The sequence below is a fragment of the Notechis scutatus genome, chromosome 4 (assembly GCF_049901735.1).
Source record: "Notechis scutatus isolate UNSWTSFEM ecotype Mainland chromosome 4, rNotScu1.2, whole genome shotgun sequence".
In the NCBI taxonomy this organism is placed as follows: domain Eukaryota; kingdom Metazoa; phylum Chordata; class Lepidosauria; order Squamata; family Elapidae; genus Notechis; species Notechis scutatus.
Window position 1 is genome coordinate 145,877,092 of NC_142012.1, and position 24,271 is coordinate 145,901,362.

The 24,271-nt window shown below is 35.6% G+C and overlaps 1 protein-coding gene across 4 annotated transcripts in view; it reads left to right on the top strand.

The window, feature by feature from the left end:
* Nucleotides 1-24,271, top strand: part of RSRC1 (arginine and serine rich coiled-coil 1) — a 150,274-nt gene that overhangs the window by 118,034 nt on the left and 7,969 nt on the right. For all 4 annotated transcript variants that reach the window (XM_026665625.2, XM_026665634.2, XM_087965234.1 and 1 more), the window contains exons 8-9: nt 21,799-21,905; nt 22,709-22,855. In XM_026665625.2, the coding sequence (XP_026521410.1) occupies nt 21,799-21,905; nt 22,709-22,855 (254 nt within the window). The remainder of the gene's footprint in view (nt 1-21,798; nt 21,906-22,708; nt 22,856-24,271) is intronic.

The window sequence follows — 24,271 nt, forward strand, 5'->3', positions numbered from 1 at the left end:
TAACTATCCTTTGATCTGATTGGTGCAGGTACATTATCCATAATTGTGATTCCTTGACCTATCACCACTTGGAAATCTAGAAAAAGTTGTAATGTAGCATTTGAATAATATAATTTATTATCTGTTATGTTTGTATACTACTTTTGAGGATAACACAAGGAAGAAAGTCATAGATATATCTATAGCAAATGAAAATTAATATGTATGAATTATTTATTTTACAGTCTTTATGTAAACTATCTCAATTCCGAAGGACTATGTGATATATAACATTGAACAAAAAGAAAAACTAATAAATTCAAATTAGTAACAAAAAGAAAAGATAACCAAAAAATAAAGCCAGTTCAAGTTTATTATGATCATTGACCAATGTCTTATACAAATATAAAATTATAAAGGACCACGAAAATTAAGGACCAAAGAAGAGGTGAAATATAAGCATAATGTGCATAAAATTTAAATACACAGACATTAAGTGAAGTCCTTAAGATAACTAAAAAGTGAACAAAAGAGAGTTAGAAAGAAACAATATGTTAGCAATAGAGAATTAATAAAATATAATTACTGAGGTTCTAAATTAAATGCTAGTTAATACTCAGATGTATCTCTGGAGAAGGCTTTAAAGTTGGAAAAGGAGGAAGGAAAGAGAAGAGGACAAAGAAAAGAGGACAACCTGAAGCCAGATAGATGAACTTAGTTACAGTGGTAATTAGTGCACTGTTGGGAGACTTGAAAAAATAATATTCAGTGATTGCTATGGGGAAAATTTATCTTTGTGGTATCCCACAGTCACATGGGAACCACAGTGAGGAGGCAAGAAACAAAGCAATGTCCTAGTATTACCAAACAGATCTTGACGAAACATCAGAATTGGAGAACAAAATTCATGCCATCACCACTTGTCAGGAATTAGATACTCTGTTAGTATAGTGAGTTGACCAAAGGAAGACCCGGAAGCTGCTGATGTGAAGACCCGGAAGCATCTCAAAATATACAGAGGTTTTTACTCCAAGTCCAACATGCAGAGACTACACCAACTGGGTCTGGTGAGTGTTAAACTACTGTTCTGGATGAAACCTGGAGCATCCAGGATGTATACGTGAGATGGCACCCAAAGATGAGCTGTTAAGGGAATGCCTGAGACAGCAGCAGATATGGCAGGAAGATCAAATTGAGAGAGTGCCATGGCAAGGCAAGATCTGCATGGGATATAGCATCAACAGCTGATGTGGAAGAAATGGGGAAATCTACTAGTCGCTACAAAGGGCTGGACTAAAGGTAGCACTGAGGTACTAAGCAGCACAAGAACACAATAACAGTCACTAAGCACCGATCCCATAGAAATAGGGATCTACCACACTAGACAGGATCTGAGATACAGACAATGCAAAGTAGCTTCAGAGACAGTTCATGTGATGACCCGGAGTCTCTCAAAATAACCTCAAACCCATAACAAAGTCCGGTAATGCCTTCAACTTCACTGTTTTATTAGGCATAGTTTAAAGTCACAAAACTAAATAATGAGGCAAAAGGAAACCAAAAACAAACCGCATTGACGACAGTTCCAAAGCAAGCCAAAATAATTAATCATACATTCCAGGAAGATAACCGAGGAGAGTCCATGGGAAGAACGCCAGCAAAGATAAACCTCTTTCAAAGAAAATACTAAACTTTGACTCCAGCAATTCTGACTACGCAGTTTACAAACTTATATCATAGCTCCCAGCTGCAAGCCACGAGGAGGATCATGGTAATCTCCTCCTGAGTAGACCTCGCTTTTCCCTAATCCTCTCCTCCCTGCGTGCTCTAGGATGGACAGGGGATGAGCCTGGATCCTCCTCTGATTGCTCAGCCGGCCTCTGCCCTTCCCCAGCCTTGTCCACCACCTCTGGAGCCACACTCCCAACTCCCTGTTGGCTGTTCATCCTCTTCCTCAGAGTCAGTCTCCACCAGGGGCATGACAATCCAAGACATAGTGTTGTGGTGCATGATGCAGGCAGGAATAGGATACATTGAACGGCACAGCCAAATAGCTGGCATAATGAACATCTGCAAGTGCATAGGCTAGATCCTCCCAAGTCCAGATGGGAGATTCCATAGAAGGTTGTGGAAGGTAACAAGGCTAAGATCCTGTGGGATTTCCAGATCCAGATGGGGAGGTAGATAATGACCAATCAACTAGACATAATGATAGTAGACAAGGACCAGAAGACAGCAGTAGTTATAGCTGTAGTGGTGTCAAGAGACAGGAATGTTCTGTATGAGAAGCTGGAGAAGTACCAGACCTGAAAGAGGAACTAGATAGAATGTGGAAAGTAAAGCCCAAAGTGGTCCCAGTGATGGTAGGAGCATATGGGGTTGTGATTCCTAACTTGGGAAAGTGGTTCCAACAGATGTCCAGAACAACATCAAAGCTATGTCTTGTGCTAGAAACAGCTTAGATATTATACAGAACCCTCAAACTCTTCCTCTGTAGAGGACCCAAGATTGAGAAAAATACTGCCCATAGGGTTGAGAAGGTAATCTTTTGCTCTTGAATTAGATCCAGAAGACTATTGACCAGTGCAGCAACTTTAATGTAGGTGCAATGTTACACAGTTTGGGCTACATGATCTCCAAGGACAATCTCAAATAGAGCATATTGCAACAGTCCAATTGACTGGTGAGGCATGGGTTACTGAGGTCCGGGCATTTTAACAGAATGATATGAAGGCAGTTCCCAAATGACTGAGTCAAGGAGTTTTGAAAGCAGAAGAAAAAGTATGGCTATCTTTTGGTTCAAGGAAGGGAAATGATTAAACAGGAGATACCCATTCCTACTCTTCATTGTTGTGTGGTAACATGGCCAGACAGGGATACATTTGTATTTGGGAGGAAAATAGCAAAAGTTCACCAACTTTTGCTGTTTTTAAAGTTTTAAACATCATAATCAATGTCCATACACTTTTCCAAATAAACAGCAATAAATACAAATGATCTCAGTTAAGCTGTGTGCACAATAGAAATACATGATAGATTTTTGTATGTATTTATGCTATCAGTGCAGTGGTGGGATTCAATTTTTTTTTACTACCAGTTCTGTGGGCATGGCAGGGGAAGGATACTGTAAAATCTCCAGTCAGAGGTGGTATTTGCCAGTTATCTGAAATACTCAAAATTTCCGCTACCAGTTCTCTAGAACTGATCAGAACCTGCTGAATACCACCTCTGTATCAGTGATATGCTATCAGTATCAAAACTTTCAGGTTTCAGTGTAATTAATTTGAATAATTTAAATTCAGTTTAAACTCAAAATAGCTTAGATATGAATTTTTACCTATAAATCTGGGAAAAAGAAATTAGACATAACAACCTGATGTCAGCTTTTATTAAGGTATAAAAATTAAACTCTCAGGAAAACATGAAATGTGCATGTTGTTTTGGTTCTAAAGAAATTACAGAGTAACTTTTTTAAATATCAGATCTTTATTTAATAGTTTGTATGGTTACTAAATCCAACATAAAACAAAAACAGTTTTTAAATAATTGAAATTACTAATCTCTCTTACCTGGAGATAGTTCAGTTAAAAATAGATGTAATAAAATTTTTCTAATCTTAAATTTTGAAAGAAATATATTTCAACATATATGGGGAACTAAAAGCTTTTGGTTTTTTGGTGTGCTAAACAAGAGCTGAGTTATAAATAAGCATATTGTTTTTCATTTCATGAAGACAGGTAATTCTTTCATTTGCCTCTTGATACCATTGATTTAACATTACTTTTATTGTAATTTTATGTCAAATCGGGTGTGCAGTTAGATGTAAAATGCTACATTTAACTGCTCAAAAATCAAATTATTTTACCTCCAAGCTACCAGTAGACACCCCACCCCACCCTTTGCTGGTTTGTTGTTACATATAGTGCATTTTCTTCTCATGAATACAAATGGAGGACAAATTAGAATCTACATACAGTTGACCTAAGTTACAGATTAGAGATTTGGAGGTTGTTCTATGTTAAATGTTTTAAATTACCAGCAGAAGGAATCTCATTCTCCTTTCTCTTTTTATATTGTTGGTTTGTAGCAGCTCTAATATAAGTTTGATAGAATAATTGTCTTTTCATTTTCACTGACCCTAATTTAATTTGCTGCATGAAATCTATCAGTAAAATGTAATATTTACAAAATATTTTATATAATACAAATTATTTTAATTTATATCTAACTGAAAAAATAGCATTAAACTCTTACTTATGTGATAGTATCAGATTTCATGACAGTTTTATTGGTAACCCTGTTTTTTTAAAAAAAAATCAGATCAGGTTAGTCAAATTCAAAGTATGCAGTCATGATAGCAGTAATGTAAGTAAGGTAAATATAATATAAATACTGAGGGGAATAATTTTGTTTTTTGCATTCCTATTCATTCATATTAAGTATTTTGGAGGAATGGATGAATGGGAATCGAGCCTCGTTAGAGTGGTTAGAGTGCAGTACTGCAAGCTACTCCTACTGCAGTTTGGCAGATCGAATCCCACTAGACTCAAGGTTGACTCGGCCTTCCATCCTTCCGAGGTGGGTAAAATGAGGACCCAGATTGTTGGGGGCAATATGCTGACCCTGTAAACCATTTTGAGAGGGCTGTAAAGCACTATAAAGCGGTATATAAGTCTAAGTGCTATTGCTATTTTGGATTACTGTTATGATATAAGTAAGCAGTTGATTTTAGTGTATGCTTCATAATGCAATTAAATTATATCTTGATTAAAACTGAATTTCCCATGAAAAAAATTCAGTTGAACTAGACGATAATTAAAATACTTGAAAGTTCTCTTTTGGTACCTGAAATGAATAGGTATATGAAAGTTATATACCGATTTATCGGCGTATAACACGCACTTTTTCCCCCTGAAAATAGGGGCAAATGATGTATGCGTGTTATACGCCGATATAATGTTAAGAAGCCTTCGGTGAATGCTGCTGGGATCGGGGATCAAGGACACAAATGAAAGAAGGGGAGGGAGGAAGCAACCGAAGCCTGTCCTTCTCTCTGGGTCAGCTCTGTCAGTCGCTCTCTCGCTCCTCCACCAGCACAGGAAGAAACTGCTTCAAAGAAGCGGGGGCTTCCTGAGCGCCGTTTCTCCCCCACCCCCACCCCGCCCGCCCGCAGTGCTCCGTTCTGCCTGCCTGCCTGCCTTCGTTAATGGTTGAATCGGAACAGCTTCGGCTGAGTAAAAGAGGCGAATAGTTATTATTCTCAGCGAAGCTGCTCCCAAACAACCAGAAACTAAGGCAGGCAGGCAGGCAGGCAGAATGGGACACTGTGGATTGAAGCGCGCGGGGTGGGAGTGGGGGTGAAACGGGCGCTTTCCTGAAATTTCCCTCTTAAAATGAAGATGCGTGTTATACGCCTGTGCGTGTTATACGCCGATAAATACGAGTAAGAATTTGGAATATAGAGTTAGTACACTTGTTAAACTCATCTCAAATATCAAATATAAATAAATGACCTGTTCTTTTAAATTTAATAAAACAATACTTAAACAGGTTCCCCAGTGTTTTAATTTTTCAGCTTGCATTTTGTTTTTCATATGTTGAATTGATTAGTTATGCTAGTTAGTAAGTTGTAGAATATTTTATATACGCTGGGGAAATAAATTTGGCAGAAAATCAGCATGAGTAAATTTAATTATTGCTCAGAGACCTTTCCCTTTCCTAGCTTAGTGATCCTGAAACTCCTCTTGTTTCACTGAAATCTGTGTGGATGCTAAGCTTCACCTCCCAATTTGTTTCTCTACACAATGATAAGCCAAGCAATTACTGCTTTATTGATCTTTTATCATGGCAAATTTAAAGCTGATTTTTCTATGAAAAGGCATGGTGAATAAATGTCTCCTCTCAGTTTCGTACAAGAGAACTATCTGGCAAAATCTAATATTCTGAGGTCAACCTCTGAAAGGGATAATACGATGTCTTGGCCACAAATTAAGAGAAGAAATCAAGGCTACAAATGTGATTGAATATATATATGAAGGCAGCTTAATCTGTTCCATTTATATGAACAATTCACAAAGCACATAGTTGGAGAACATCATATTGTATAGGCTTAGAAATGAACCCCACATAAAATGAGCATGCACAATGAGAATGATTTAACTCAGGGGTGTCAAACTCGATTTCATTTCCACACCAGCGTTGTTTTTGATCTCGGAGGGGTGGGGGTTGCCATGGTGGGTGTGACATGGGACTCATATTGGGGGCACCTGTGGTGGCCAAGTGCTAAGGCAGGACTTCCCTGAGATCCTCATTCACTCTCATAAACTAATTTCCTTCCTTCCTTCCTTCCTTCCTTCCTTCCTTCCTTCCTTCCTTCCTTCCTTCCTTCCTTCCTTCCTTCCTTCCTTCCTTCCTTCCTTCCTTCCTTCCTTCCTTCCTTCCTTCCTTCCTTCCCTGCTTTTCTTATTTTTCTTCCCTGTTCATTCTCCTTTCTTCTCCCTTCCCCTCTTTTCTTATTTTTCCTTCCTTGGTCTCTTCCCATCTTCCCTTCTTTTTTTCTTTTTTCTTTTGATCTTTTCTCTTTCCCTTTTTCCTTTCCTGTCCCTTCTTGCATGCTCAAATTCAAAAAGGGAAACATTTCTCCTTTTGTTTTGTTTTTAATTTGTTTTGATAGCTCTCTGCAAGCGAAAATGGAGCCCAGGGGCTGTGTACAGTTCCCCCACACCCCATTTTCGGCCTGGACGGTCTCCTGCAGCTCTCTGCAAGTGCCATTCAGTTTTTGTTAGCAGGGGCACTGTGGGCCGGTCCTTTGCTATTTCCAGGCTGGCCCCATGGGCCAGATCTAAGTATCCCACAGGCCTTGAGTTTGACACCCCTGATTTAACTAAATTGTTCATCAGAGGAGACAGTAGTTTTCTGATAGGAACTAATATTGTATTATTCTTTCACACTTGAAATAAAAATAATGTTTACTATATGAACTTGAATATTAATATAAACAATCTAATATGTAATCTATTTGTTTTCTGTCTGGAACATGTGATGTTTCTAGTAATTATCAGTATTCATGGACTTTTATTATTTTCTTCTAATTCTTCAAGAAGTAGAATAATTTTGGGTTCATTTTACAAATAAGAATTGGAGTTTTATTTGTCTTGAATTTCAAGTGCAAGTTAGGATTTATAAATAATCTCATTCATAATACATAAATATTATTTTAAAAAGAATCCCTCACAAGATTTTTGTATTACCAAGAAGAAAAAATCTAGCACAACCTTCTTCCTGACATCTAATTTTCTATGCATACAGATTTAGATTAATGGATCTACAATATGAAGATAATATGAAAATAAAGATCAAAAGAATTTGATCTTAAAAAGAATTGTTCTTTCATTTAATTTTTCCTTTAAATGTAACTAAAACTATAAATCAAATTTCATGTAATAGGAAATCAAATAGGGAATTTTCAAACATTCCAGGTATTAGTTGTACAATGCTGGTTCCTGCCTTTAAAATAAATATAATACTTAAGTCAAAAATGAGTCAAAAATGAGTAATCCTATTACTGGTAATAACATAATGGTAATCCCATTATGGTCAAGCTCTCTCAGATTTAGTACTAAAACAGGTGATATCTGAGATAAGATCTTTTTCTGACAATATATGTTATCCTGCAGGAGAGACTGCAGTAATGCCGAGACTTAGTTTTTAATTGTCAGTTGAGAGCTGCTATAAAAGAATACAAGACCATTCATCTAGACTTCAGGTTTAAATATTCCTCCTATCAATCTTGCCTCCTATAAAGTCAAGACCAGAATGGAAAATCTTTAGACTTTGTAAACTACATTGATTTTTCTTCAATGGTATGAAGTGCTAAATCTCCAAGTGGGAAAGAAGCACCTTATGGCATGAGTAAGTCTGTTCTAATATCAGGAAATTACATCATCCATAATTACTAAATTTAATTTCAGGAAATCACAAATATTTCTTTTCAATCCATCATTCATGTATTTTATATATCACTTACAAGAACAATAATGCTGCTTCCCTAGAGGTAGAAATATGGCTCAGATCGGGAGATATTCTGCTATGGACTAATACTAAGGCTTTCTATAACACTTATTACTAAAATTATATTTTAGAAAAACATATCCAGAACAGATTTGTATAAGAATTTAATCAACCTATTATAAAAATGTAGATGAACAATTCAAATTTGTTGTAATTTCAAAAATAATTTTGACTATACAATATTTAAAACATGGTTCATTCAGTACAATGTATATACCCTTAGCAACTATCATTGCTTAGATAGTGAATAGGACTAGCCTAGTCATTTGGATTGGAAAGCCATTAGAATACCAAGGCTATTAGATAGACTGATGTAGAGAAATGCACAATTAGAAAGCAATGACAAAACACTTCTGCATTCATATCAAGAACAAAATGGCATGTCCTTGTAGCCATCAAAAGTGAGCATAAGCTGAAGATGACATTTTAAAACAAAATTGTTTGTGAGGTACATGTCAGTGTAAAAAAAGTTTAGCTTCTTGAATAATGCATTGAAAGTTTATTTACTTTGATGGGTAATTAATCCCATCAATTTCCACCAATGAAAGATACCTCACTAATGTAGCAGTGGAAGTCTGAGAAAGTATTATTCAGATGTTCTTACAGTAACTGAGTTTCATGTTGCTATGAAGAACTTTAAAACTATCTCCTTAAATTGTTTATGGAAATAAATTGACAATTGGTGTAGATCTCTTAAAACTGGCAAGCTATCATCCCACTGAGTTACCTAATTAAAACTTTGAGTACTACATTTCTGAATAGTCTTCCAAGGCAGTTTCATATGACATGTTGCAATAATAAAATCATAATATTATTGTATAACCTCTGTAGAGGAGTAAATGCAATTTCTTTGCTAAATTAGAAATGCTCTCTCCTGCAATCCTTGTACCTCAGATAACAGAATTAGACAAAGAAGCATTCCCAATCTAAGATCCTGATCTTTGAGGAGGATTGCTACTTCTTCAAAGCCATTTAATTATCTTTTCTCCACTGAAGAGCTACCCTCTCACCAGTGCATTACCAAGTGAGGTAGCCTCTGCCCTGTACTAATGCAGTTTTGAGTTTGGTTTCTTAACACACGAACTTTATACTTCTCTCTCTTAAATTTAATTATGTTACTTTCAGACCTTTTCACTAAATTATCAAGATGGTTTTGAATTTTTATTTCTGTCTGCTCTAGTTATCCCATCTAATTTTGAATCAGCCACAAACCAGTTTGACTTTTCATCCAAAGCAATGATAAAAAGAACTGATCCTTGCACAAACCTAGGATAACTCTCTTTAAATTGATGAGGAAGCATTGATGTATGCTCATTATGATTTTTGAGCCAACTATGTATCTACTTAATTATCATGACATCCATCTCCTGCTTAACTACCGTAGCTTGCTACTGAGAATGTCATGGGTACTTTGTCAGATGTTTGGTGTATTTCCAGCTTTATTACAGCATTCCAACAATCTGTTAGGGAAGGTATGTGACAAAAAAATGAAATGTTAGTGCAGTTTTCCAGATAAAGCAATTACATATGATAGAAAGGGGATGTTATTAAGTACTATGCTACTTAGCAAACACCTATCATATCCATTGAACATACTTCGCTATTCTGATTCTTTAATTATTAATTAATATTTGTGCTTTTTATTTCAGAGGTTTTATTATTTAATCAAAATGTTTTGTAAAAAATATAGCTAAGTAAAAATAGAGCTTTCTTCTTTTTTTCAGCACAGATAATAAATATAGGATATAAGTTAGAGTATGTAAACCATGCCAATAAATGCTATTAATTTTACTTGCACTGGGCATGCATATTGCAGAAGGAATCGAGAGAGGGAGGGAGGGAGGGAGGGGAGGGAGGGAGGGAGGGAGGGAGACAGAAAGACAGACACTTTGGATCAGGAGTGGTTTGAGTTTTAGCCATTTATCCCTTTTGATTTTGCCATGAAAGTGGCACAGTTTGCAGCAGTAACTTCCATTTGTAAAGTGAATTGAGGACTCGGACTTTTATGCTAATTATTTCCTGCAATTTTATACGATAAAGGTCATTGTTGGGCTTTATCCCCTCTTGAAAAAGAAAGTCATCTTTTATTTTCACCAGAATCATTTTCTTGTTGCCTAGAAAGGGCACATTTCTTAGGAAGTTCCAAATGAAGGTTTAAAGAGTTTCCATCTTTCAAATGCAGCATTCATTTATATTGAATAACTTTTAATCAAATGGTTTGATTAAAGAATTCATGTTATTTTATGTGCAGCAATTAGAAACGTCTTTATTTGACACAAACAACTTCTAAACTGCCGCCTATTAAAGGTAATCTAACATTATTCTCAAGAAAAGGACTATTGACAAGTCTTAATTTTATATATGATCAGTTATACTGCAGGACTTAGTTAAATGTCTTATTCAAAACAGACACAAGACTCAATTGTTTTACCTATAGTCATTTCCTTATTTGTTCTACCTGATATTTTCATTTCCATATATTTTTAGAATAGCTTTTTTATTAAAAATGATAGTCCTTTATAACAGGATGCCAAACTTTTAGCAAGGTTAGGTGTCATTTTATTTTACACTCAGTAGTTAAAGTTCACATTGTTTCCTAATTTAATTGACTGAGAGCAAGATAATATGGTACAGCAGAGTTCTAGTGTATGAGGTCATGCCCAGATAGCCATAATATCTCAGAGTGCTGTACTCAATGTTAAGAAAATATATTTAAATGACCTTAAGTTCATTAGGTATTGCCAAAGGTCATGCTTTATGTTCAGTTAGTTTTATTAAAGTTCACTGTTATGACAATGATCTGAACTCTTAACAGTGTGGCCTTTATCATATTAGAGTGTATATACTAAAAAAACTCCATTTAAATTTTAGATTCTGCATGGTTTAGCTATTGCATTATTAGAGAATTAATTGTAAACACTGTTGTAAATACTAGTAACTAAAGCGCCTTCATTTTGAATAAAGAAATATTATATTTTGAATAACAAAACATTCAGCAGAAAGTCTTGTACGAAAGGGTATAAATTAGATGTATATAAAATTCCTTATATAAACTGTAGGATTTATGTATTCTGTATATATATATTCAATTAATTTTTTGTAAAGGTTCAAGTAGTATCTAAGCATCTCCAGCTATATATGTACTTCATGATTCTGCAATGTTGTTTTATGAGCCTGAAATAACTACCTGGTGTTGAATTTCCAAACAGTAGAGAATTATATACATTATTGTTATGTATACTTTTACCATGATTTTATAATAGTAATAAATATGATAGAGATTTAGGGGGCGTGCATAAGCGCACCAACATGCCTACCGTCCCTGTCCTATTGTTTCTCTTATTCTTCTTTTATTTTTCTTATATGTACCCATTTCATGTATTCACAACTATGTATACACTTATACTTATTATCTTGTAAACAATTGGCAAATCAAATAAATAAATAAAAATAAAAATAAATAAAATATCTATATTATAGAAGTAAAATAACCAAAAACAAAGCATAATTTACTCAGTTTCGTCATTGTAAAAATTGACTGATTTTTTATATTGATGTTTTGATTTGATTGATTTTTTTATATTTTTATTTACACTATTATTCCTCTTCTTAAATAATCAATTTTATAGCTTAGAATTTAAACAATGTCGGAGTTTATTCTTTTCCAATTCTTTCTTTTTCCTATTATATGATCTTTTCTCACATGGAGAAGTATAAAGTTATCAGCCAGTAATAAAACTGTATGTAGCTATTGCAAAAGCTGATAAAATAAAGCCAAATAGTTTAATTTTAAATTAAATTTAAGAAAATAGTAGATAGAGCTTATAACAGGGTGTTCCTTCATCATCTATCTCCTAATAACAAGAATATTTGTCTTCAATATAAATTTTAATTTTAATCATCAAAATCATTCATTTTTCAAATATTTTTTCCAAAGCAAACTTTAAAAATATATATAGTTCAAACCAGCCAATTTCACAAAAACGATAGTATAAAATAAATTAAAAATCCAGCAACTTAAAAAAACAACCTCAGCATCAGTTTTAATTAGAAGCAAATCAAAATAGACAAATGCTACAATGCATTTAAAAATTTAAGAGGGAGAACATTAAACATTATCCTGGAATTTAACTAGTGGCCACTGCCCAAATTGTTGGTCTACACCCATGTAGATCCAACTATTTCATGCTGTTTCAGGTGCTCCTGGCTTTGAGCTTGTTCAAAACAAGGACTATGGTATGTTTTATTGAGATATTGTGGCCTATGTTAACAGTACATTGCAACTCTGATTGTGTTTTTTATATCCTTTCCTCTCATACCTCAGGAGGTCAGGAAGGAGTCAGCCTGAGTATCTTCCTAATATTCCCTCTGTTCCCAGAGATTAAGGCATGTTTCTGTACTTTATGTTTTTGTAACATTTTTAGTTATTTTCCCCAAGGTAATTTCCACAATCCTACACATACAGTCCCTGGTCAAATACATTTGATTTGTCATCAGCTTCCTGACCAAGTAGGGTTTTAAAGGACAATGTAGGACAACAACAGATTGTTCATCATTATGGCTGACTAGTGTCCACTTGTCAATGGCACTCTCTCTGGTTGTATAAGCTGAACATGAGTAACTAAATCATATCTACCACATCTAAACAATACCATAGTTGGGATTCTAGGATCACATGAAGAGAGGTACTCCAGTTTGTGTAATAATATTGTGGAACTTAAGTTCATTTTAATAGAATAAATAATACCAGAATAGCAGTTTATTACAAATCTCTGCTATTTCTTAAATGATGTTTTCAGTTTAGCAGTTATAAAAATGAGATGTGCCTTTAATATTGGGCCCTATTGATCAGAAAAGGTCAAGAGAATGAAATATACTGCTTGTATCTCCCATTATTAAATAAAACCTACTTACCAATTTCACTATTGTTCATTTGTAGTGTATTTTAGAGAATGAATAGTTTTATTACATTTACACACTAGTAGAATTTAATGTAATTTAATACAAAAATGCTACTACAGCACAAGAAGACATAATAATAAAGATAAAATCATAAAGAAATTAAAAGAAAATTCTTCCTTACTTGTATTGAAGATAAAAATTAGTTTGCCATCTGTTAATAGTATGCATAATTTGTTAATCAGAAAGAAATCAAGGATTCCAGTGGCTCCTTCTGGTACACTTTTTTTTTATTAAAGAAAAAATTATTAGTTCTTTGGTTCCCTTTATAAATTGAAATATAAAATAACATGGAAATCAGATTCCATTTTTCAATTTCTCAACGAAAAGATTATTAATTACATACTGTTTACAAAGTAAAGGACAGCATGTATCGGAAACAGCTTTTGCAAATATAGCTGTTATTGCAAATGAGAAATTTACTGTGTATTGATTCAAATGGCAAAATTGCACATACTTTTTAAATCAAGGTTTATGATTATATAATTTTCAAAATTTGATTGTCAGGTTATTTACAATACAATATAGCATGCAGTCTAACTGTAAGCCTAATATTAGAGTTTCTGTTAAATAAATGTTATGGTAACATTTAGTGAGAAGGAAAATAATAATTTTTCTATCAACAAAGATAATGTAGAAAAATACATATATGTCACTTATTATTTTAAAAAGCTTTCCTAGAATGTATGTACTTAAATAAATAACTTGTTTTATGCTTTCCTGCTTTCCTTCTATTTGATGCTGTCTAGCTCCAAATGACGCTTGGCTTAAATTCATCTTCTGTATTTAAATGAATAATATACACAATTTATTACCAGCAATATTCTTTGAGGGTTCTTTTATTGTTTGTTTGTTTGTTTATTTAAATTTATATGTCACCCATCTCCTCAAATAGGCAACTCTGGGTAGCTTATAAAGAGTATGCCATTATTATCAAAAACAATAATTCATTTCTCAGACAGATAACCTTTGTAATTTCCTAGAAGTTGATTATTTTTAATAAAATAAAGATAAATATCTGGATACTAAGGAGTTTGGTTCATAGAGCAGAACAGTGGTGGGATTCAAAAATTTTACTACCGGTTCTGTGGGTGTGGCTTGGTGGGCGTGGTGTGGCTTGGTGGGCGTGGCAGGGGAAGGATACTGTAAAATCTCCATTCCCACCCCACTCCATGGGAAGGATACTGCAAAATCTCCATTCCTTCTCCAGTCTAGCGGAAGATACTGTAAAATCCCATTCCTTCCCCACCCCTCTAACCTGCCTTCCAGCTCCATTCTCCTGTGCAGGGCAACAAAAGAAGACCTAGCTGATCATCTGGGACTTGGGAGGCAGATAATAGATGGGGGCAGGGCCAGTCAGAGGTGGTATTCCAAACTACTCAAAATTTCCACTACCAGTTCTCCAGAAATGGTCAGAACCTGATGAATACCACCTCTGGAGTAGAGCTTCTTCCTATTTACATTTTCAGGCTCCGTTTCCTCAGTTTTTGGACCTTAAATAAGCCAGTATGTTTTTTTAAAAAATCTACATATATCTGTGATTATTTCCTTAATAGATACATGTGTGGAATATTTCAAACTACAATCTGTCATAACTCTATATTGGGTTTCTGAGAGTAAGGTTTTAAACTTCTATTTATTTACACCATTTGGTGTATTGGGATTTTTATGTCAAAAGTGTTAGGTTTGGGGTATTAGTTATACAAATATCAGTGTGTAGCTTTAGCCTGTTAGCTATCAATTGGATTCAGAAAATCAATGATCTTAATAGTTCCTTATTACATAGTTGATGCATTTGCAATAGTGAGTTGAGCTACTGTCAGTGAATAATCAATTCAGTTTTTTTAAAAACCTATTAGCTGATCTCTGCCAGAAACCATTTTCTATAAATTCAGCACTGTACTAGGCAAGTGCAACATTATGTAACATATTTGAAAGTTAAATAGGTAGCCCAAACTCAATGTAAAATACATTGTCTTTATTAAAAAACTATCCTGGAGCAAATATGCTTATCACTGAAAATAGCAGATTTTTTATTTTTTTTACAAAGCATGGGGTGTAGACTCAATTCCAGGATTAAAATTAAAATAGCATTGTACTCTGAAATATATTTAACAGAATAATAGAGTTGGAAGGGACTTGGAGTCTTCTAGTCTAACCCCCTGCACAAACCGAAGACCTACATCATTTCAAATAAATGATTGTCCAATCTCTTCTTACAAACCTCCAGTGCTAAAGGTTCAAAACTTCCACAACTTCTGAAGGCAAGCCATCCCACTGATTAATTGTTCTAATTATCAGGAAATTTCTCCTTATTTCTAGGTTGGTCCTCTCTTTGATTAATTTCCACCCATTGCTTATTTGTCTTCTGGGACAGCAGTTAGTTAAGTTTCTAATATGTACAGATAGTCCTTAAATCATAACCACAATTGGGACTGGTATCTCATTCATTGAGCGAAGTCGTAGTTAAGTGAGACATGGTGTGGCTGCCCACAGATTATTTTGCTCAACAACTGTAATCCTGGCACTCCCAATTGCAGTCATTAAATGACTGTAAAGGTTGTTAAACAGAGTCCCAGGTAAGGAGCACAGTGAGGTGGAGAAGATCCAAAGAGGCTCTGCTCGGGAGCTGGAAATATTCCCTGCTGAAATCCAAACAAGATTTTTAGCTCCTGTGCAAAGAAATATTTACGGATGCACCCCACATTCCTTACCTTACTTGGCTGAATCTGCTCTTTGCTCATGGCACGGAAGGGAACTCATCTGACAGAACACAGGAACAGAGCTGAAATCTTCAGTATTTTGGCTTTGTTTCTGCACCCTGCCAAAGGAGTTCAGCTCTTCTTTGGACGGCAGCTCTTTCAGCCAGCCTCCAGAGATGAGAGAGAGTCCTGTTCGTAGGTGGCAATAATTTGCAACTTTCACTGCTGTCATCCTCAAGGGGAAGCTGGTAAAGATTGCAAATGGTGACCACATGATCATGGGATGCTTGCCAACCTGTTGTAAGTGTGAACAGGTTGTAAAGCTACCAGACCGTAATCTTGTGACCACAACATTTGTGGAGGTGCAACACTCTGCAACCTGTAGAAATGCTTTCCAGGCCAGAAAGCACCCTTTCCAATGCTATCATAATTCTGGACCATCATTAAACAAAGGTCGTATGTCAAGGACTAACCATAGAGGTTGTGTAACTGGCCATCTCCACCATGAAATTTGTGAATATACCTACCACATAATCTCAGTTCAAATATGTCCCCCGTACAGAAACATTGTTACATCTACAGTAGACCAATGGTTAAGTTCATTGTCCACATTAATCTTTGAATAATTTAAATTCTCATGATGGTAGGACTTGGATGTCTGTCACTGCACTGCTTCTGGTTGAGGAAACACATTGGTTCAGTTTTCAGGTGATTTGCCATTGAGTAGTCCTGCAGTCAATTACAAAGACAGATAAAGAGTTGGCTGTGCAGATGCACACACTAGAAATTACAGACAAGCAATAGATTTTTGTCCAGAGTCAAGCTGTAAGTGGCAAACAAAACAGGTTCAGTCCACAACAGCCAAATGCCAAAGAGGTTTGGTCAGCCAGTGAAGTCACAGACCAAAAAGCCAAGGAAAAAGTAGGAAGGAGGTTTTAAAGAAGAGATTGGACAGCCATTTGTCTGAAATGGTATAGGATTCCTGCTTGAACTGAGGGTTGGACTAGAAGACCTTTAAGGTTCCTTCCAACTCTGTTATTCTGTTAAGATCTTAGGTTGGTGTGTTGCTTTCTATAGAGGTACTATCATTGGCAACTATTCTTAAATAAGCCGGATGCAACTGTGGCTATGAGAAGAGTTGTATGAGAGTTGAGAATGTATTTCTCAAGAAGCTGGGCAGATAGCACAGAAATCAATTAAAGCCCTCAAAAACATATTAAGTAAGCCAAAAGACCTAATAGCTCAAGAAAAAAGGCATCTATATGCAGAGTAGTGGCCATAACAGTCACTATGTAGAACAGAAAAGCAGAGCTCTCTGTGTTTGTAACACAATCTGTTGCTTGTTTCTGAGAGGTTTTTGAGGTATGGTAGTGTTATTCTTTTCATAGCTTTCTAAAAACAACTCACACTAATTAACTTCTTCATTACCAAAGTAAAAATCTCATTTCCACAAGGCAAACTGTGTTATTCAGATGAGCACCAATGGAGTGCAATAACCCAGAATATCAGAAAAAGGAAACTGACCATCTTTACAATATCCTCCAACAAAATGGATACCCACACAACGTAATCAAAAAGTGCCTGATCACTCAACACTCCCTTCCACAGTACCAACAGTACAAGCTATGAGGAGGATAGCACTACATCAATAGTAGAATGGTGCATGGTGTATATATTATATTTATAAGCATATCTATGCTAGGTGAACTTACTATATAAAGTTTTTTATTATATAGATATAAAAGATAGAAGTAGCTAGTAATTGCCTTTAAGAATAGCACAAAGCATTACCTTGGATTTTACAAGGCTAGCAAGCAACAAAAGAGCAGTAATTTATGAGCTCAGTGTAAAAGAATAGCATAATTACATTAAAAATTAATGCTAATGAACACTAAAATGGGGAAGGTGGTTATGATGAAAGTTTGTATTCATCTTCTCTGGTTTGAATGATGGCTAGTGGCTTGATTAATGGCTTAATTTCTATCAATTAGTGGAGGGGGGGAAATCTCCTACGAGACAGGGGTAAGTTGAGCATTGAATTACATATCATGCTTTTGTGTGTTGAGAAAAAAACAGCTGAGTATATCTGATATAAACCACAATGGCAAATGTGATGTGCCCCACGATGTCTGCATTAGCTCTCTTGACAGGCTAGTTGTACGTGGTTATAGGGTGTTTGGAGATGGCTGGCAGACAACATTCACTGGCAAGTTCCTGAGAAATATGCAGCTTTTCTTTCCGTAGAATTTTAATTAGCGTCAATAAAAACTCAACAATGGAAACCTAGCAGCAGTAGCAGAATTGATCATAGTGCTATGTAACTTTAGACTCTTTTGGGGGTGGGACCAACAAACATCTTGAAATTTTAAGGATTTTATGATTCATAATATGGATTCCTATCATAGTTTCCCAAAAGGCAATAGGAGATCAAGAAAGGGATTTATCTTTTTCATGTTTACATTCCAAAGTCTGTAAGATTTATCATTGGCCAAATACTCAAAGTAGCTTTTTCGTGCTCCAGAAGTAGCATGATCTCTTTTTCTTCCACATCATTTTGTGACCTTGAATAAGCTTGTAGTTTGAATAAAGTTAACAAATGCAGTGACTCCATTATTTTCAATAGAAATACAGAAGAGTGAGTCCTGAGAGAATGCAGTACTTAAAATTGAGGGGTCTTTGGTGCTCTCTGAGCTTGGTTGTTGTTTTTTTCCAGACATTTCATTACTCAAACTTGGTAACAACATAAGTGCTATCCAGTTTGGGTAATGAAATGTCTGCAAGAAAACAACCAAGCTCAGAGAGCAAGGACTCATCATTTCAACCCTGAACATTCTCCTTTATTGGTACTTAAAATCGAAAGAATTGTGAAAATGTGGAACTTATACTTCAAATGCTGTGAAACAGCAACAACACAATAGAGAATGATGCTGTTCTATATGTATATAGAACATATAGTATTCTTGGCATCTGAAACATATAGTATTCTTGGCATCTGAAAGCCTTAATTATAAAAGGGTGGTAACAAATTTATTTGAGCCTGCCTCACGTCAAAAAGCATTTCCCTTTCAATGCATGGTAACTGCTTATATATTACAGAGGATCCACGTTCACATTCAGCCTAAAATACAGATTTCCTTACCCATATAATAGAATAAGGTTTAAAGTATACAGTATAGTATAATGCTCCTGTTATATCAGTTCTTTTTCTTTATGTGATTCAGCTGCATCATCAGGATCATATACATGTCTTTGTATGTTGCACTTGTTTTAATCCTTAAGGCATTAGCTATTAATGCCATTTCATTAATAAACCCATAATACCAGCATATTCTGGTATAGAATTTTGTGTAATAGTAGCTAAATAAAAGTATATCATAAAATGCTCATTTCTTAGTTTTTTATTACATGTAGAAAATTTGGGTTTTTAACATATGCTTTTTATATTTTTATATTTTAATCATTTTTCAATTTCCCCGACAGTTTAAAATTCATTTTAATGCTAATTCCTGCCAAGTAGCCATTAAAAAGCTGAAAACCATGCCCATTAAACATTGTTATGACTTTTAGGTTGATGAAAACAAATCACATGAAGGCAAGTAAGGTGCATTTTTATCCAAAAAACAAGGGCGCTTAATCCCGTAGGATAAATCTTTTCATTTAACTGGTTATATAGTGCCATCTGCTGCCTTCAAGAGCTTTTCATCTACAATAGAGTAGTGATGACCTACAGATATAAGCCATGTGGTTTGAACAGAGTGATTGAAATTAAAGACTCAGATCAAGGTATTACCAAACTCCTCACAAAAGTATGTTGAATCTTTTTTTGTATATTCATATTTTCCTATTTTATTCTATTTAGAAGCAAGCACAACTGTAATTCTTCTAGAATAAATGATTTATGTATGAAAAAATGGTGTCAACACATCAGTCACCAATATAAATAGTTCTATATTTAACGTCTGCCCAGAGTGAAAGGATTTGCTGTCCAATGAGTTAGTATTGATTTTTTTCTGTATCCTCTTAGCTTTCTGACTCCATTATTTTTGATTTTACTATGAAATATATATCCTTTCTACTGACATCTGACAAACACTATATGGAAGTCATTTTATCTACCAATAATGTGTTTGTCAACAATATTGTAGACTAATGGATGCAACTTCCTTCCAGTCTGTTTTTATGCAGTTAATGTTGTTGCAGTAATTCAGGAAAACATTCTGTGATTCTATTTCCTTTGAGGAACATGTCCCCAGATTATAATTGTCACTTGCATTAGAGTACTTCAAATATCTGAATCATGCCTTTGTCTATTTATGGTTTCCTATTTTGATTTTATATTGTAAAAATGTTGGTAATATTTGACAGGGTGCATATGGACTGCATCATTTCTTCCTACACAAATTGTGATAGGTTCATGGGTATCAGAAAATCAACATGCATGAATATACTTGAGAAAGAGTACATATGTATGCTTTATTTTACTGTAACTGTGATATGTAAACATACTTAAATAGAAAGGCCACCATATGATCTAAAGCAGGGATCCCCAACCTTTTCGACGCCGCGGCCCGGTTCTGACATCAGCTGGGCGCCGTGCCCGGTATCGGCGTCAACTGGGCGCCGCCATCTTTTTATGACGAAAAGGCGCTTCCGGTGGCGTCATCGAAGCGCTGTTCGCAAAAGATGATGGCGCCAGCGCTCTGGTGAGCTTTTCGGGTAGAAATGGCTTTCTACCCGGAAAAGCTCACCGAGCGCTGGCGCCGCCATCTTTTATGATGAAACAGCGCCCGGTGAGCTTTCTACCCGGAAAAGCTCACCAGAAGCGCTTTTTACCAAAAAGATGGCGGCGCCCAGCAACCAGCGGCCCGGTAAGGCTTGTTCGCTGTCCGGTACCGGTCCGCGGACCGGCGGTTGGGGACCCCTGATCTAAAGGACACTTGTAGAAACATTGAACATTGAAGAAGATGGATTTTCATTATCTAAGGATTTCTGTTACAGTATATCCAACCTAATGAGGACATCATTTAATAGCTTAGAACTGTTAGTGCCAAATATATTTCAGCTGTAGAATATGATAGCGTGGGAAGGAGTTTGTTAATATTTCTTCCATTATTTGACAAAGTGCAGCTTTAAACTTATATTCTGAACAATTCAATCTACTTATCAGTAAATTAGCATACATTGTTTATATGAATCAATAATGAACTACTCTAGAATAATTGAGTTGCTTAGCCCCATATCAACTCAACACATTAAGGAGTTTTTGGTATTCTGATATTTTTTAAGAAAAATGCTTAAGAGATGACTAGATGATGAATCGTAGCTTCTTTCTCAACCACACACCCTTAGGCTATGCATTGACCTTTCCTAATTCACCAACTGTCTCACACCCTTAGGTTCCCCTGTCATCTGAAGAAGCTTTTTCTCATAAATTCTCTTTGGGATTCTCATGTATATCAGAGTACATGCTGTAAATGGAATTCCTATACTATTTGGTATAGAATTGGATTTGTTGGTCTAAATTGTCCCTTTCAACATTTTCATTCTATGAATATATTCTGATGCATCTTGTTGTTGCACTCAGTATATTTTATTTGCCCTTATTATTTCATTTCTATCTGTACCGAACATATGTATGTCATATATTCTACCCTGGAATTCTTCAAATGTTTCCCAATTGCAAAAATATTGGGGACACTCATTTTAAAAGTTGCATAAGAATATTAAAATAATGTACATGAATACAGTATTAATACAGACACTTTTAGACACAACAGGTAACAACATATCCCCTACTTTGGCTTGGAAGATGTGTTTTCTTCCTCTTCCAAACCAATTAATTTTGTTCAGAGGAGAGATGGCATTAAAACTAATAAAATTTAATTGGGAAGTTAGCAGGTCACCTTGTGTGTGTTTTATGTAAATGGTTGTTTTCTTGGTCAGTTACAAATAGAATCTCATTGGAAGCACCATTGCTTATGTTCGACATTTCTGTTTTCTTAGCAGAAGAAATACATTAGGAATATATTGCACAGTACAATATTTAAAGTGATGGTGAACAATATTGACATTGTACCTTTTTTCATAGATCAAGCCAGTCTTGTTGAGCAAGTAAAACGTGTCAAAGAAATTGAAGCAATTGAAAGTGACTCTTTTATTCCACAGACATTCAGATCAAGCAAAGAAGTCAAAAAGGTAATTTTTCAATATTTTTTTTTATTTGCATAGGATTCTTGTAAATCCTGTGGTGAAACTGTATATTAATGCAACTATCATTGACATTGATTGTTTATACCAGTATTACTAGTACCGTAGTAATCCTAATCCCTGGCCATTTTAAAATCAAGTACAGATTCCACTTATTATATGACACTGTATTTAAATGCGACAAATGTACTTTATATTTTGCAACAAAATATATTTTTCAGACAAACACAGGGTTAATTTTATGTGCCGAAGAGTTGATTTTCCTTTTCCAGCTGTGAAATATCCCAGAATTTGTCCCCAGTTCAGAACTATCTCGAGAGTACAATTTCATATTAACCAAGTTAAAATGAAAAAGAAATTCCTGTTCTTTTCTTCACACATTATTTGACATAGTTTTTTCAGACATCATGCAGTCCCTTGCTTTCTCACATCCTTTATTGAATTGTTTGGGTAAAACTCTAGATACATATATACATGCATGAGGTACTCCTATATATTATTTACTTTTATTTCAATTCTGGTGATCAATGGGATGACAGATGTCGTAGCCAGATGCCCTTCACATCTACTGAAGAGCTTCAACTGTTAATCAATTATATTTTAAAAAAAACACAATATAAAGTCTTCTTGGGGGACAAAAAGATCAAAACCACAAAAGAGAAATGGCAACTGATGATTCAGCAGGTTAATTTTTTAAAAGTTCAGCAGGTCTGCTACAAGGCAGAGGTATTCTCAAATGATTCATAGCAGAATTAGTTTGTCTATAAAGATTGTTTTGTGAATACATTTAGGTCACAGAATCTGCTGATATCAAAAGTGAACCAGGAATTATAGAAGTGACAAACATTGGTGTTGCTGTTACTGAAAAAGAAGTAAAGCCTGGAATTATTCCTACTACTATCAAATACCAAGATGAAAACTCGCTTTGCCATCCCAATGTAAGTTTGCTGATTATGGCAGTCTTTGATTAAAATAACTTGTAAAGAGTGTAGGAGATGAGGTTATATAATCTGTTTATCCACATGTCTATTTGTTTGCCTTTTTAAAAATAATACTCAAGAACTTCCATAAAACCCTGACTAAATTTATAGCATGAGCAATAATATGAAGTCCAATTGCTATGTTCAGATATAAGGAAGATTATTTTTCAAAACTTTTTTTACTTTTTTTTCAGATTAAATAACATTATGGTCATTTCAATAAAACACATTTAAATTATGTCTGGATACTGCAGGTAGACTCACACATGGCTGCAAAATCAGTTACCGGTAAAACAGTGATTCTCCCATGAGCTGTTCAGAGCATCCAGTAGTGGGAGGTGCTTCAGTCTCTGCACGTCTAGGCTGGGTTTAATTTGTGGAACGCTCCTCCTCCTCCACGGGACTCCTCCCCAGCGTTCCCCAGTTTTGGCTCAGCCTCGTGAGAGATAGGCAGTGCTTGTGATTCTTCCTTGGCCGAAACAGGAAAAATTCTTTCCTTGCTAGCAGGTTTGAAAGTTTATCAGCTTGTCTTTAGAATTTTTTAGCCTTCTAATCGCATTGCTATCTCTCGATGCTGACTCCTTAACATCGGGCAGTCGGGGATTGCTCGCATTACAGGGAAGCGCCAATTCGTGCCCCAAAGCGGCGGGAGGCTTTGGCGCTGCTCCGCGCCCCCCTCCCCACAACTGCTTTTTCTACCCCTGCCATTCTGACAGATAGACGCAGAGTTTCTTTTACCCGAACAGCAGCGTGAGCTCTTTGCTCACAACGGAGTCGTATCGCTTTCCTTCCCCCTCTGAACGCCACTTGGGGTGGAAGATTCAAACGCTTAGTGCCTTCCACCCTTTCCCGCCCTTTAGCCTTATAGGAAGAGCCATCGGAGGCTATTCCTTCACATGGCGGGAGTTTGTTGCTGGGGAGCGCGCCAAAAGATTAACGGCAGGAGGCCATCTTTTCTAACGAAGACCTCGTAGCCGCGCTGACTATATTCCATTTCGTGCTGTGTGAGGTAACTCTGTCCCGAGCAGAGGTTTCCTTCAGGAACACTTGGGATCATTATACCCTCGTCTTGCTTTTATTCTACATTTGAGGCTATTCCTACATTTAAATTGTTGGCTTAACCCTCACAGCCCAATCAACCCAGCGGCACAACAGCGAGCACCTACGCCTGTGTCCACCTGTGCAGGGAAGCTGTTGAAGGCCTCTACCTTTATCAATCTGGGCCTTTAGGCATTCTCAATTTGGCTGTTTGGTTTCTCAGCATTTAGCCTCGTGCCATTTAATTAATATTCATATACATATAGCCATATATATATATATATATATAGATATATATATATATATATATACATACATACATACACACATACATAC